Source organism: Hipposideros armiger, unplaced genomic scaffold (assembly GCF_001890085.2).
Source record: "Hipposideros armiger isolate ML-2016 unplaced genomic scaffold, ASM189008v1 scaffold_1002, whole genome shotgun sequence".
Classification (NCBI taxonomy): Eukaryota; Metazoa; Chordata; class Mammalia; order Chiroptera; family Hipposideridae; genus Hipposideros; species Hipposideros armiger.
In genome coordinates this window covers 318,577-331,446 of record NW_017732352.1, presented here as the reverse complement: position 1 = coordinate 331,446, position 12,870 = coordinate 318,577, and the positions used below count along the sequence as shown (strand labels likewise).

The window sequence follows — 12,870 nt, the reverse complement described above, 5'->3', positions numbered from 1 at the left end:
TTTTTTTTTTAAGGTGTCAGACATTCTATATACAGTCTAAGAAATTTGTAAAACCGTTTGTGCTTTTCATGGTATATTCCATATTGTGACAAAAATCCAGAAAAAAAAAAAAAGAATTACTCTTTTGGATAGGTGGACTTCTTGTCATGTCTTATTCTTAATGCTTGGCAGCAGTTTATAGAAGTGCATTGTGGTCTGGAAGAAATTTTATAAACTATAAAACAAACAGAAAAGGTAATCTCAGGAAAGTTCCACACCTTATGGTGGAGAAGACAGAGAAAGAGATGTTTTTAAAGCTTTAACTTGTTGTCTTCTCTATATCCCAAAGAAGAAACAGACCACTCTTGCCATTTGCAAGAGCTTTTTGAGTACTCTGAAAATTATGATCACCATAAATGTTTCCCCTAAATTACAATAAAAAATCTACCAAAAAAAAAATTTACTTCACTATTTCATTTAATCCTTCCTAAACTTAATGACTATAAAATTCAAGACCAAATTAATTTCTAAAACTACTAAATTAAATTCTGCCACCAAAAATCTCTAGCTTACACTATGTCAGTACAGGACCATGAACCATTAGTTCATTTTAAACTCTGAAACCAAAGCAGCAGTAAGGAATGATGATGAAACTTGTACCGTTTTGGCTATAAAGTCACAAATTGTATTCAAAATAGGCTGGCCTATAATCTTCTCATTCCTTCTTTAGCTTGGTGCAGTACAATAAATACTGGATAGGTAAAGGAAGCCTACTCTTAAAATTCACAAATCAGCCTTCATTCATAGTAAAGGTTAATATGGAAGACACACTGTTGCCTTCACCATCTATTGCTCAGTGGAAGTTTGTGTACAGGCTCCTGACCTTGTCTCAAGAATCCTGTGTTTCCTCTGCGTATTCTGACTCCACTAATTAGTCACCTTCCCGTTTTCACTAACAGATGGTTTAAGTAGACAAGAGCACACTCATTCAACTTTTACGAACCCTCCTTTTCTGTTCATGATAGGTCATTCATATCATAGTGATCTATCACCAGATTCCACATTGTACTTTTTAATTGATCAATCCACTTTTTCCTACCACAGCATAGCAGTTTCTTAGACCTCTTCACTTTTTCTTAACTCCAGCATGAGCAGTGTGCTTACTCTATTGGACCACATTTTACAAGAAAGCAAATGTTTGAAGTGATCACCCAACCACCACATCTCAGTGCAATTTTGTTGCTCTTGCGACGTGGTTGGGTGAATGGCTAGGTTCATTGCCCAGCTAATTGACTTCTGCTGCACACCTCTTCTTTGATTTAAATTCGTGGCCCATTCAAAACTACTCATTATAACAAATCATGGATCTTTGGGGATATTTAAAAATAGAAAAAAATATTAAATCCACAAATTTTAGTTCAAATATGTCAAGGGGTCTACTGTATGTGTTATTTGATCTTTTATATTATCTGTATTGATATCTTTTAACTGGCATCCCATAGTTACCACGGTTATTCTATTTGTATTTTCTGAAATTGGGTCTGTATTTCCAGTAGAATATGATTTTGCAGGACTTTCATTTACAATTAAGGGATTATTTTTAATGCTTTACACTTAAGAATGAAAAACAAGAATGCTAAAGTCTTTTTATTCCTTTTCCTAAGAGAATTCCCTTAACGTGACCTTGACAAGTAATCGATCATCCCCAGTCCCCTGTCTCTCTCTTTAGAAACTCAAGGGAGATTTTTGATTCTGAGATATAAACTGTCTCTTGAGTACAGAGAACATTTATACTTACTAATAAATATGTCTGAAGTGTTTTCACCAAACCATTTTAAGCCATAACTGCTTTCAAGGGACCAGAGGGGAGAGAGCGCTTTGCCGATCCTTCTAGAAAGCCCTGCCAGCCCACAAGTCAGGCCTGGAAGAGGAGACTCTCTCCACTCTGTGGGAGTCAAAAGAGAGAGGAAAGCCCCTTTTATGGCTTATTTCTGTAAGGTTGACATTCTGTGTATAAAACTAAGATTCGAAAGATCAGTGTATTGAAAAAAGAACAATTCTTCTAGGAGGCGTTGAGACTCTGGCATTATTCTGACTAGGAGAACAACACTTACAACTTGGCAGTTTTCTTCACATCATTGGGAAAGAAGTTTTTCTGAATTCAGAGAATTTCAAAGAGAAAAACATAGTTTTATAAAGAAGTAAAATGCTAATGTGAATACGTAACTTAAGTGTTAAACTAGTGTCTGAACTTAGAAGGTTACTGTTAGATGCATTTGGGCTAGTGATATCTGCAGACCCTTAGAGGGGCCTGAGACCTGATTTTAAGTGGTCTGCAGTATGAAATCAGTTTTATAATAATACTCCATTATTTGCTTTTTTTGCTGTGTTGACTTTTGCACTATTAGTTGTCAAAGCGATGGTGGTTCAAATTGCTGTTGCCTTAGCGTAAATCAAGGCACTTGGTCCAAACTGGCCTAGTAGTCTTATTCTTCACTGGCAGGTACTTGCAATAATAAAAAAAAAAAAGCCAATTTCAATTAAGAATGTATTTGAAGAAGCAGCAAAAAGTAATTTTATTAAATCTTGACCTTCAAGTACACATTTAGAAAAATAGTCCCCATTATGAAATGGGAAGTATGCATAAAGCACATCTGCTGCACACTGAACTATGTTGTCTTGTACTAAAGCACTTGTGTGATTGTTTTGAGCTGCAAGCTAAATTAGCTCTTCTTTTCATGAAATATCATTTTTACTTGAAGGAATGCCTGACAAATTAGGATTATTCCAGCTTGGGTGTTTGGTGGATATTTTCTCTAAAACCAACAAAGAAAACATGTTACCACTAACAAAATCAGAGCACTCAAGCAAAATTTAGAATTTTGAAAAACTTGTATCTGTTACCTTGAATTTTATGGGTTCCAAAAGCTTAAAGACTTTTTCGATAAAATTGGAGATACTAAGGAATGTGATTTTAATGAAATGTGTCAACATTTAAAGATTATACATAACACAGTGAACCAATATTTTCCAGTTGGCCAGTGGATGATGCTAGGAAACCATGGATGATAAAGATCCACTCAAAATGCAAGATAGACTGTTGGAATTTAGTGTAACAGAGTGTGAAAAATTTATTGACATGGTTTCCAATTCTACATTGCAACTCATCTTTAAGAAGTGACTGTTCATCATGTAGTAGTGTGGTACCAAAGAAAAATAGCCCCAGTTATGTGAAAAGACTGAAAATATGCTCTCTTTTTCATACTGCTAGATCTGTATGAGGCTTAATTTTCTTTATATACTTCAACTCAAACAGATTGAATATTGTCCTCTAATATGCTATGAAAGAGAGTTGAAAAAATAAAAAACAATGCCTTCTCAATAGTGTTTTTGGTAAATAGAGTTATTTTTCACAAAAAATGTTAATATGTAAAATATTTTCTTGTTTTAAAATGATACATATTTTAAATTTTCTCAATTTTTATCTATCTATGGTATAATAATCTAAACATTCTATATTATGTATATAAAAACAAAAGCTTTTTGGGATCTTAAATCACTTTTAAATGTAAAGAAGTGAGACCAGAAAATTTGAGAATGCTGTTTTAGACAATAGTGACATTGATGATATGTATTAGTTTCTGTGCAGTGGGCTTTATATACGAGTTATATATGTAACATATAACCTTAGGGGTTATCATTCCCATTATACAGTTGAAGGAAGAGTTTTAGAGAAATTAACTTGCCTAGCATTACACAGTTAGGAATGGACAGAGCTAGGTTTCCAACCCAGTGTCTTTCTGTCTCTTAAAAGTTCTGGTTGTTGAAATATCTTTGACCTAACAATTCCACTTCTAGAAGTATTTACTCACAAAATAATTGAGCAAGTGCACATTGATATATGTTATATGATGTACATTGTGGCATAATTTGATAGAGAAGTAATTCAGAAACTACTTAAATGTCCAAGCATAGGAGAGTATATGCATAATGAACTAAAGACCTGTCATGTTTTCTTTAACAGATTTTTTTTCATTAAAGTATAGTTAACATGTAATATATTCATTTCAGGTGTACAACATAATGATTCAACATTTAAAACTTGTCAGTTTTAGTGTTACAGGCTTTTCATGTTTTTTGATACTATTCTCAGTGAATTATAATTTAAAATTAATTATAATATGTTTGTTACAGCTTGTATATGAATTTTTCATACGATTTTTGGAAAGCCAAGAATTCCAACCCAGCATTGCCAAAAAATACATAGATCAGAAATTTGTATTACAGGTAAGCAAATTCTTGTGGTTGCATATATTTGTTATTCAATTAATAACACTTTATCTCATTTTCTCTTGATGTTTGCAAACACTAGCAATGACAATTACATCACTTTGTAAACAAATATATATACATAAGTTAGTTTCCATTAATGACCATTAAAAGTAATAGGTACCTTTTTAATTTATTGTGCTGGAAATTAATTACATTTTAAACATCAAGGAATGCTAATGCCTAAATCCCTTCAATTTTCTTTCCTAAAATTTAATTACAAAGGAATTTTATTTGTATAACCCTAGTTGTGCGAATATTTACGTAGCTTAAAAACTTCTATTTTCAAAGGCGTCTTAAGGAACTATTGCATAGATATGTTAAAACTGAGTAGGCTTGGCTCAGAGCATAAGTAACCTTTAATAAATAATCAAAATCAGAATACTGGTGTGCTTTCACAGTAGGAAATAACACAGCTCAAGACTTGAAAATTCCCTTGAAGGGATTAACTCTCACCTATCTGTTTGGAACTTTTCAGGGTACATATTTTTCCTGATTTGCCACTTTACATTTATAACTATAGATCACAACTTCCTTTTTACCTGGGACTTGGGTACTTTCATGGCACTGAGTTTTTAGGTAACATCTCCTTGCTCTTGTTGTTGACATTCATCTATAAAAATGGGTACTTGAGCCAACTGGTGTATAGACTATTAGAGCTCCTTTCTAGTGATACATGGGGCACCTCATGGAGAAAAGAACAAATATCTGTCTCCTAGTACTAGAGCCAAGTGTCCCACAGAGAACTTCAAATTTAAAACATTAATTTGGTGGGAAATTGATGTGCCCTATGCCTTACCTGGATAAAGGTTGATAACCTTCATGATTATCCCATTCACCCTCCTTAATTAAATGAATACATTTAAAATTCTGGATATATTGGGTTGAGCCATAGCTGCTATTTTGGCTGTTTTTGACATTCAAAACCCAGCAGTTTCATGTGGTTCAATCCAGTAGAATGCCAGAGGCAGGCTAGTCTCAGGGAGCTAAGGGTCACTGAGGCTCCTGTACATTCCCAGTAATGTGGCTGAGTGGAATTAACCCCAATTCAACTGTCAGCTAAGATTCGGGAAGGAGCTGTGGGGCTGTCTGTGGGGCTCATCAGCACCTGTACACACCTTTTCTCCTGGTTACGTGGGGCAGATCATTGAGCTGTACTGCACAGTGAGCAAACATCAGTACCACGCTGGTGAATCGTGTCTCACAGCTTAACACAGGAGGCTTTGGAAAATTGAAGTTTGAGATGGAGATAGATAGAGAGGTAGGTAAACAGGTGACTATATGGCTCACTGAGTAAATGGGTAGACTGACCCAGATTCCTGTACCAAGAAGGCAAAATGAAAGGAAGACATAACAGATCTGTGTTTGTCTTGGAAATTCCTGGCATTTATGTAGTACTATAGTTAGTAGTCAGAGCACCTTTCATGTGCTATTTAATTTGATTCTACAACAGTCTAAAATAGACATGGCTAAGTTTTATGCCCATTTTATAGATGTATGAACTGAGGTCTAGAAAGATCATCAAGTTTTCCCAAGCACGTTTCCTGCTCTGGTTTTCTGCCCATTATGCCATGATGCCACCTCGTGATTCCGAACCTCACTATGACTTGGAAGGACTTCAAGGCTAGAGTAGCCCTCCCTTCTCCATGCTAATGAAATAACAAGGTCTTTTATATTTATGGTCAGTTATAGTGCCTGAGAGTATCAGATAATGATGGTACAGTAAAGCCTGTGTTTAGCTGACATGGAAACAGTAAATTCTACAATCTTATTATGAAGCCAGTGCTTTCTTTACATGAAAAGCGCGCAGGACCCAGCTCACTGTGCTCTCCATGGTAGGCAGGTCCTGGTGATAAGAAAGCTCATGACATTAGAATGTCAGAGAAACCCAGGCTTGGAAGAGACATTTGGGGTTGTCTATTCTAGCTTTTTAACCAGTCTTCTTTGAAACCCATCTTCTTTGAAACTCTGATAAGGGGTGACCTCAGTTTATCCTTTTTCAGTGAGGAGGGGCCCTATACACAGGCAGCCTGTTCCATTTTTGTTAGAAAATTCTTTTAATTTTTTTTATGTTGAACCTCCCTCTACCTTGTATCTTTTGGCCTATTTCCCCAGAATAGTCCTTTAATATATCACTGGCCCAGACATAACCTTTCAGGTGTTAGGATACAGCTTTCGTGTTTACCACTTGGCTCTTTTTCTCTAGAACAGCGGTTGCAACTCAAATGCTTGTGGGCTCATGTATATAAGCCTGGTAGCCAGGTGTCAGAAGTAGACCGGCTGCTACTAAAAGGAGATTTGGCTACCCCTCCCTCTTCCTTCAGTTATGCCAGACTCTCCCCTCCCCCTCCAAGAGAAATAGAAATCCAGATTTTTCTGTGAAATTTTCTGATAGTTCTGAAATCCTGTTCAGGATGAACTAAGCCCATCTGCCTTCTAGATCTAGCCTACCAGCTATCAGCATGTGTTCTCTGCTAGTCTACCCTGAGTCCTTAGTTCTGTCAACCCTGTCTCATTTGTTTTTGAAACCTTCAACATTTGTCTGTTTGTCTTCAAGGGTGACATCTGTTCCCTAACACAGTGCCCTGAACCTGGTCAGTCCAGCACAGCTTAGAGTTGGGTTCTCCATTTTTTTGGAGACTGGGTTTCATAAAGAGAAGTTCTCGCTAGCTTTTCTTACTGGTCCATAACACTGCTAATTTACATTAAGCTGTGGTTTTAACTGCCTTCTCATTTAGCTTTATACATGTTATTGTAAAGCCATGCTTTCCCTGGTTTTCTCGTTCTTTTTGTGATTTGCTTTTTTTTTTAAGATTTTTTTATTGGGGAATTGGGGGGATGGGAACAGTGCTGGGGAACTGGGGGGAAGGGGAACAGACAAGTTGCTGTCGTTTTGTTCTTCAATCTAGTTGTGGAGGACGTTGGTTCACTGGCCCAAGTTGGCACCATCATTGTGCTCTTCCCGGGCGAGGCAGATCAGTTACTGGCTTCTGGACGGCTGCTCACGCTGGCTGCTGGCCGCTCACGCTGGCTGCTGGCTACACACGGTAGCCCATGGCAACCCACTGCCACAGGGGCTGCAGCCTACACCGTCGCCGGTGACTCACGGCAGCCCAGCTCCAGGTTGAGCTGTTGTTCAGCATCTTAGCTGTGGGGGGCAGTGTCACTGGCCCTCATATGTGGGATCCGAACCGGGGCCCTCTGGCGTCCCAAGCCAGTTCTTAACCATCGCGCCACTCGGCCGGCCCACAGTTTGCTTTTTTTTTTAATCCAGGTGTAGGATGTGACATATATTCCTGTAGAATACCATTGTTTCTCAGTCTTCTGAGGTATTTCTGGGTCCTGAATCTGTTGTTCACCTGATTCAATGCGTCTTCCATCTTAATAACCTCTGTGACCTTCTGAAATATGCTGGCTATTGGCCTCATCTAAGTCATTGATTAAAATTATTAAACTAGCCAGGACTGAGGACAGGGCCTGTGGCATGCCGTTAGCAACTTCCCTTTTTTTGGGCACAGATTTATTAATCAGCTGTCTTGGAATTCCATTGAACCAGTCATTAATTTAGTCTTATGTCATCATCCTTCCCGCATTTTAAAATTTTGTTCATAAGGAGAGTAGAGACTTTGTCAGATGCTGTGGTAAAAACCAGGCCTTTGTGTTCACAGCGCTTCCCTCTTCTATAGGCCCTGGAACTTTATCATAAGAAGGAATGCCATTCATCTGCCATGGGGCTTTAGTGAACTCTAGGAACTACTGCTATGTATTGGGAATGTTGCGCTAAGTACCTGCAAACCATGGGATTGATTCTCTGTCCCCGAATTTTGCCAAAGACAAGAAATAAAGTATAAATAGTGAAGTCCATCTATTTATACTTTACCTTTTCAGCCCTGGCCTCATTTTTACTCTTTACCTTTACTCTTCTGGCTCTGTTGATGAACTCAACCTTCAGACCAAGGCTCACTCCAGTTCCTAAATCAGTCATGAAAGGGACAGTGAGGGTATTGGCAGAATTAATGGCACCACTAAGTGGTACTTGAATGGAATCATAATGACTAACCAGTACGTTAACTACTGTGTTGGGGATAAGCCCTGGATGCCTGTTGTTGCCATTTTCCAGAATACCCTGTCCATTCATGTTCGTCACCTATAATGTTGGCCTCCTGTTGATGACTTACATGAGACCCCACACTCTCTGGGAGTGGGACCTCAATTCCCTGCCTACTTCTCCTGTGCTCCCTTCCTGGGAGGTTTGGTCCTAACTTGGAAATGGGTGGGCCTTCGAGAGCTTGAGGCATCATTATTGCTGAGATTCCACCCTGTGAGGTCTGTTACCTTGTTCTTCTTCTTTGATCAGATTCCTTATTCTCTGGATTCTCAAAGATCTCAAAAAAGAGTTTTGGTAATCTCAACATATCACTTTTTTATTCAGTTAGACATCATTTATTCTAGCCAGAGATTTAAATTTACTTTCTATAGCAGCTAGCTTTTTCTTTACAGCCTATTCTGACTCATTCCCCTGCCAGTAAAGACAAAGGCAGAGTAAGAATTGAGCTATTTTAACACGATGCAGTGGGAAAGAAGGTTTGGGGGCTCTGGATTTGAACCCTGACTCCCCTCTGTATTCTAAGTATATTTTAGGAGCTGAGAATATGAGCCGAGGGGTAAGAAGAAACTGCTTTCAAACCCTGGCGTGTCTTCCTACTTGCGGTGTGACTTTCAGCAAGTTTATACACTTAACTGCCCAAGCTTGAGTTTCCTTATTTGTGACATGGGGATAACAGGGTAAATGAGTTACCATTAAGTAAAACAGGAAAACACCCCCAAACTGACAGCTGTAAAAGCTTAATTCAGTTGGCATGATGGATATAAAGACAGGATTCCTGCCTCCAATCTTAAATAGGTACTTAAAATTTAGACAGATTTTTTACTATTCTGAGCCTCAGTAATTTATTCTGAAAAATGGCAATAACAGTCACCTCTCTTATAACTTACAAGTAGGCTTGTTATGATGATAAAATGATATGACTTGTAAAAATGTCTCCTGGTATCATGCATGGGGCATAGTAGTTGCTCATGAAATAATTAATTTCTCTTCATACTATTCTCATATTATCTGCCCATGTTAGTAGGGTCTTATTTTTCTTTTTATTAAAAGACTTTTATTGGGGAATTGGGGGATGGGAACAGTGCTGGGGAATTGGGGAAAGGGGAACAGACAAGTTGCTGTCCTTCTGTTCTTCAACTAGTTGTGGAGGACGTTGCTTCACTGGCCCAAGTTGGCACCATCATTGCACTCTTTCCGGGCGAGGCAGATCAGTCGCTGGCTTCTGGACAGCCGCTCACGCTGGCTGCTGGCTACACACGGTAGCCCATGGCAACCCACTGCAGCAGGGGCTGCAGCCTACACCGTCGCCGGCGACTCACAGCAGCCCAGCTCCAGGTTGAGCTGTTGTTCATCATCTTAGCTGTAGAGGGTTCAGTGTCGCTGGCCCTCAATGTGGGATCTGAACCGCGGTCCTGCTGCTCAGAGCTGGCATTCCCAAGCGAGCACTTAACCAGCTGAGCCACTCGGCCGGCCCAGGATCTTATTTTTCTTGATTCTACTACTATTTTTTAAATCGCCACCTTTTGAATCAAAATTTAAAATTTATATGACACATAATAAAATTTTGCAAAGAAGGCTTAAATAAATGCAGAAATATAACATATTCCTAGATGGGAAGACTTATCATCATAAAGATATTCATAGAATCTCCAAATAATTTATATATTTAGCACAATTCTAATTAAAATTTCAGTAGTTTCTTTATTTGAAAATCTCAAATGAAATTTTCATGAAATAAATTTTCGAAAAAGAAAACTAATGCTGTAATACTTTACCTATTAGATATTAAAATATACTATAAAGGTACATTAATTTTGAAATCTAGAATGGGTACAGGGGAATGGAATATTATAGAGGCTTGGGTAGAAAAGACCCTTCTTAGTATGCCATAAAACCCATAAGAAAATATACCAACAAATAAACAAATAGATAGATAGATGTATACATGCATACACACACATATCTTAAAATGGCATAATCCTCTGAAGAGGAAACCTGATAGTATTCTATGAATTTAAATTTTGATTGAGCACATCCATGAGAAATATTCAGACATGTACATAAAGAAATATGTATAAGGATATTGAATGCGTCATTGTTAATAAAATTAGAAAATTGGAAACAATTTAAAAGTTCCTCAGTGGGTGTTGGTTGAATGAACTGTGGACATTCATATAGTGCAAAATTCTTAAGTTTATAAGAAGAATAAGATAGAGCTACACTTGACCGGTTTTTAAGTGAAGCGTGTACATTATGGAACAGTATGATTTTCCTGAGCCTGTGTCTTTTAGGGAAAAGGATTACTTGCATATGCACTAAAATTTTTGAAAGAAGATATATAAAATTATTGTTAATTGTCTGATAGGGTATGATTATGTGTGATGATCTTCTAATTTTTATATTTCTCTATTTTTCGCATTTCAAAAATAATGCCTGTATGTTATAATCAATAAGAATAGTAAAAATATTTCAGTTATAAGTACATTCTCATTTTGTTGCCTTCTATTTTCACAAACCTCAGCTAATTTTGTGCATTAGCCTCCCTGACTACTTTTGTAAGACTGTGCCATTCTTTTATACTTCACATTCGTTGAATTTCCTTCATTTCATCATTTGTATGTGTCCTTTTAAAATCTGAAGCTTGATGGAAAGCTTCCTGTGTTGCCTCAGGAGCCTTTTTCGATACCTCCCACTTGTCTTCCTCATCAGGAAGCAGTATAGATTAGCGGTGAAGTATATGGATGAGTTTGAACTCAGGCTCTGCCAATTTTCGTGTATGACCTTGGGCAAGTTATATAACTACTCTAGGCTTCATCTACTCTGGAAAGTAAATGTTAAATATCTGCAATATAATAGTAATTACGCTGAAAGGATGTTGTGGAGATTTAATAAGTGAATACATACATTAGCACATAGAACAATTCCTGACACATAGTAAGTGTTCAGTAAAGTTTATGCTGCTGTCATCACTACTAGTTTTATTAGGATCAGTCCTTGTTTTGAGAACTTCCTTTCACCATATTTTCTTCATCTTTTTTTTTGTTTGTTTAATTGGGGATTGTTGGGAACAGTGTGTTTTTCCAAGACTCATCAGCTCCAAGTCTAGTAGTTGTTTCAATCCAGCTCTGGAGGGCGCAGCTCTGTGGCCCATGCGGGGCTTGGTGGTATGAGCACTGTGCTCTAACCAAATCAGCTAACCGGCTGCCCCATATTTTCTTAAATAGCTTCACTCCATGAATTTATGTGATATTAGTATATCATGTCTTAACTAGCATGTTATGAATTTTTTCAAATCTGACTCTTACCATTTAAAAAATCTAGAAACCCTTTGGACTCTACCTATATGGTTCCTCCTTGACTGTTGGGATTTTTAAAAGATGTTAATTATGGTTTCTCCTGTCCCTGGATTCTCATCAGTTCCAATTTGCCAACTGATTTCTTCCAATCAGTGTTGTAAGTAAATGTTTGTTAGTGCCAGGAGCATATACTTTTTAATATGTGAGAACCAGGGATAGCACATTCAAATCTTTACAGAGGCCAGACAAGTGGTACATAATGAAGTAGTCTGAGTGTGACAAAAAGGAGTGATGGAAACAGTGGTGACCTAGAGAGCTTGGACGCTGCTGCCATCCACTCCCGCTAACTGGTGGTGGTAGGTAAGTGGGCCAAGTGTTGCCAGATCTTTTAATTTTTTAAGATAAGCTGAAAATCCAGATTTTTGTAGGGGTTAGACAAAACAGCCTGTGACTTGTACCTTTAAAGGGTTTGCTGTTTTTTTATTTAAGAACGGTATGACTGGCTTGCTTAAATTTCATTGTAATTTTTATTAAATCCAGGTTTACATAACCTTCAGCATTTCTTTTTTTTTTTTTAAAGTGTTCTGATTTTTTTTTTTAAGATTTTTATTGGGGAATTGGAATGGGAACAGTGCTGGGGAATTGGGGGAAGGGGAATAGACAAGTTGCTGTCGTTTTGTTCTTCAATCTAGTTGTGGAGGACGTTGGTTCACTGGCCCAAGTTGGCATCATCATTGCGCTCTTCCTGGGCGAGGCAGAGGCAGATCAGTCGCCGGCTTCATGGACGGCCGCTCACTGTGGCTGCTGGCCACTCACGCTGGCTGCTGGCTACACACGGTAGCCCATGGCAACCCACTGCCACAGGGGCTGCAGCCTACGCCGTCGCCGGCGACTCAGGGCATCCCAGCTCCAGGTTGAGCTGTTGTTCAGCATCTTAGCTGTAGAGGGCAGTGTCACTGGCCCTCATATGTGGGATCCGAACTGGGGCTCTCTGGCGTCCCAAGCCAGTTCTTAACCATTGCGCCACTCGGCCGGCCCCCTTCAGCATTTCTTATGTACTTAATCTTAGTCTTTACACAAGAAAGCTGTCAGACTTCTCAAAGATAGTCAGTTGATTACATAGTGCACTTGTGTCTATGGTAATGTTGTTGATTTTAG

General features: G+C 38.2%; 1 protein-coding gene across 7 annotated transcripts in view; it reads left to right on the top strand.

Moving 5' to 3' along the window:
• PPP2R5E (protein phosphatase 2 regulatory subunit B'epsilon) overlaps window positions 1–12,870 on the top strand; it is a 159,441-nt gene that overhangs the window by 118,831 nt on the left and 27,740 nt on the right. For all 7 annotated transcript variants that reach the window (XR_002122668.1, XM_019631473.1, XM_019631472.1 and 4 more), the window contains one exon: window positions 4,174–4,266. Coding sequence is in view for 6 of the 7 variants with exons in the window: in XM_019631473.1 (XP_019487018.1) it covers window positions 4,174–4,266 (93 nt within the window). In the remaining variant the exon portion in view is untranslated. The remainder of the gene's footprint in view (window positions 1–4,173; window positions 4,267–12,870) is intronic.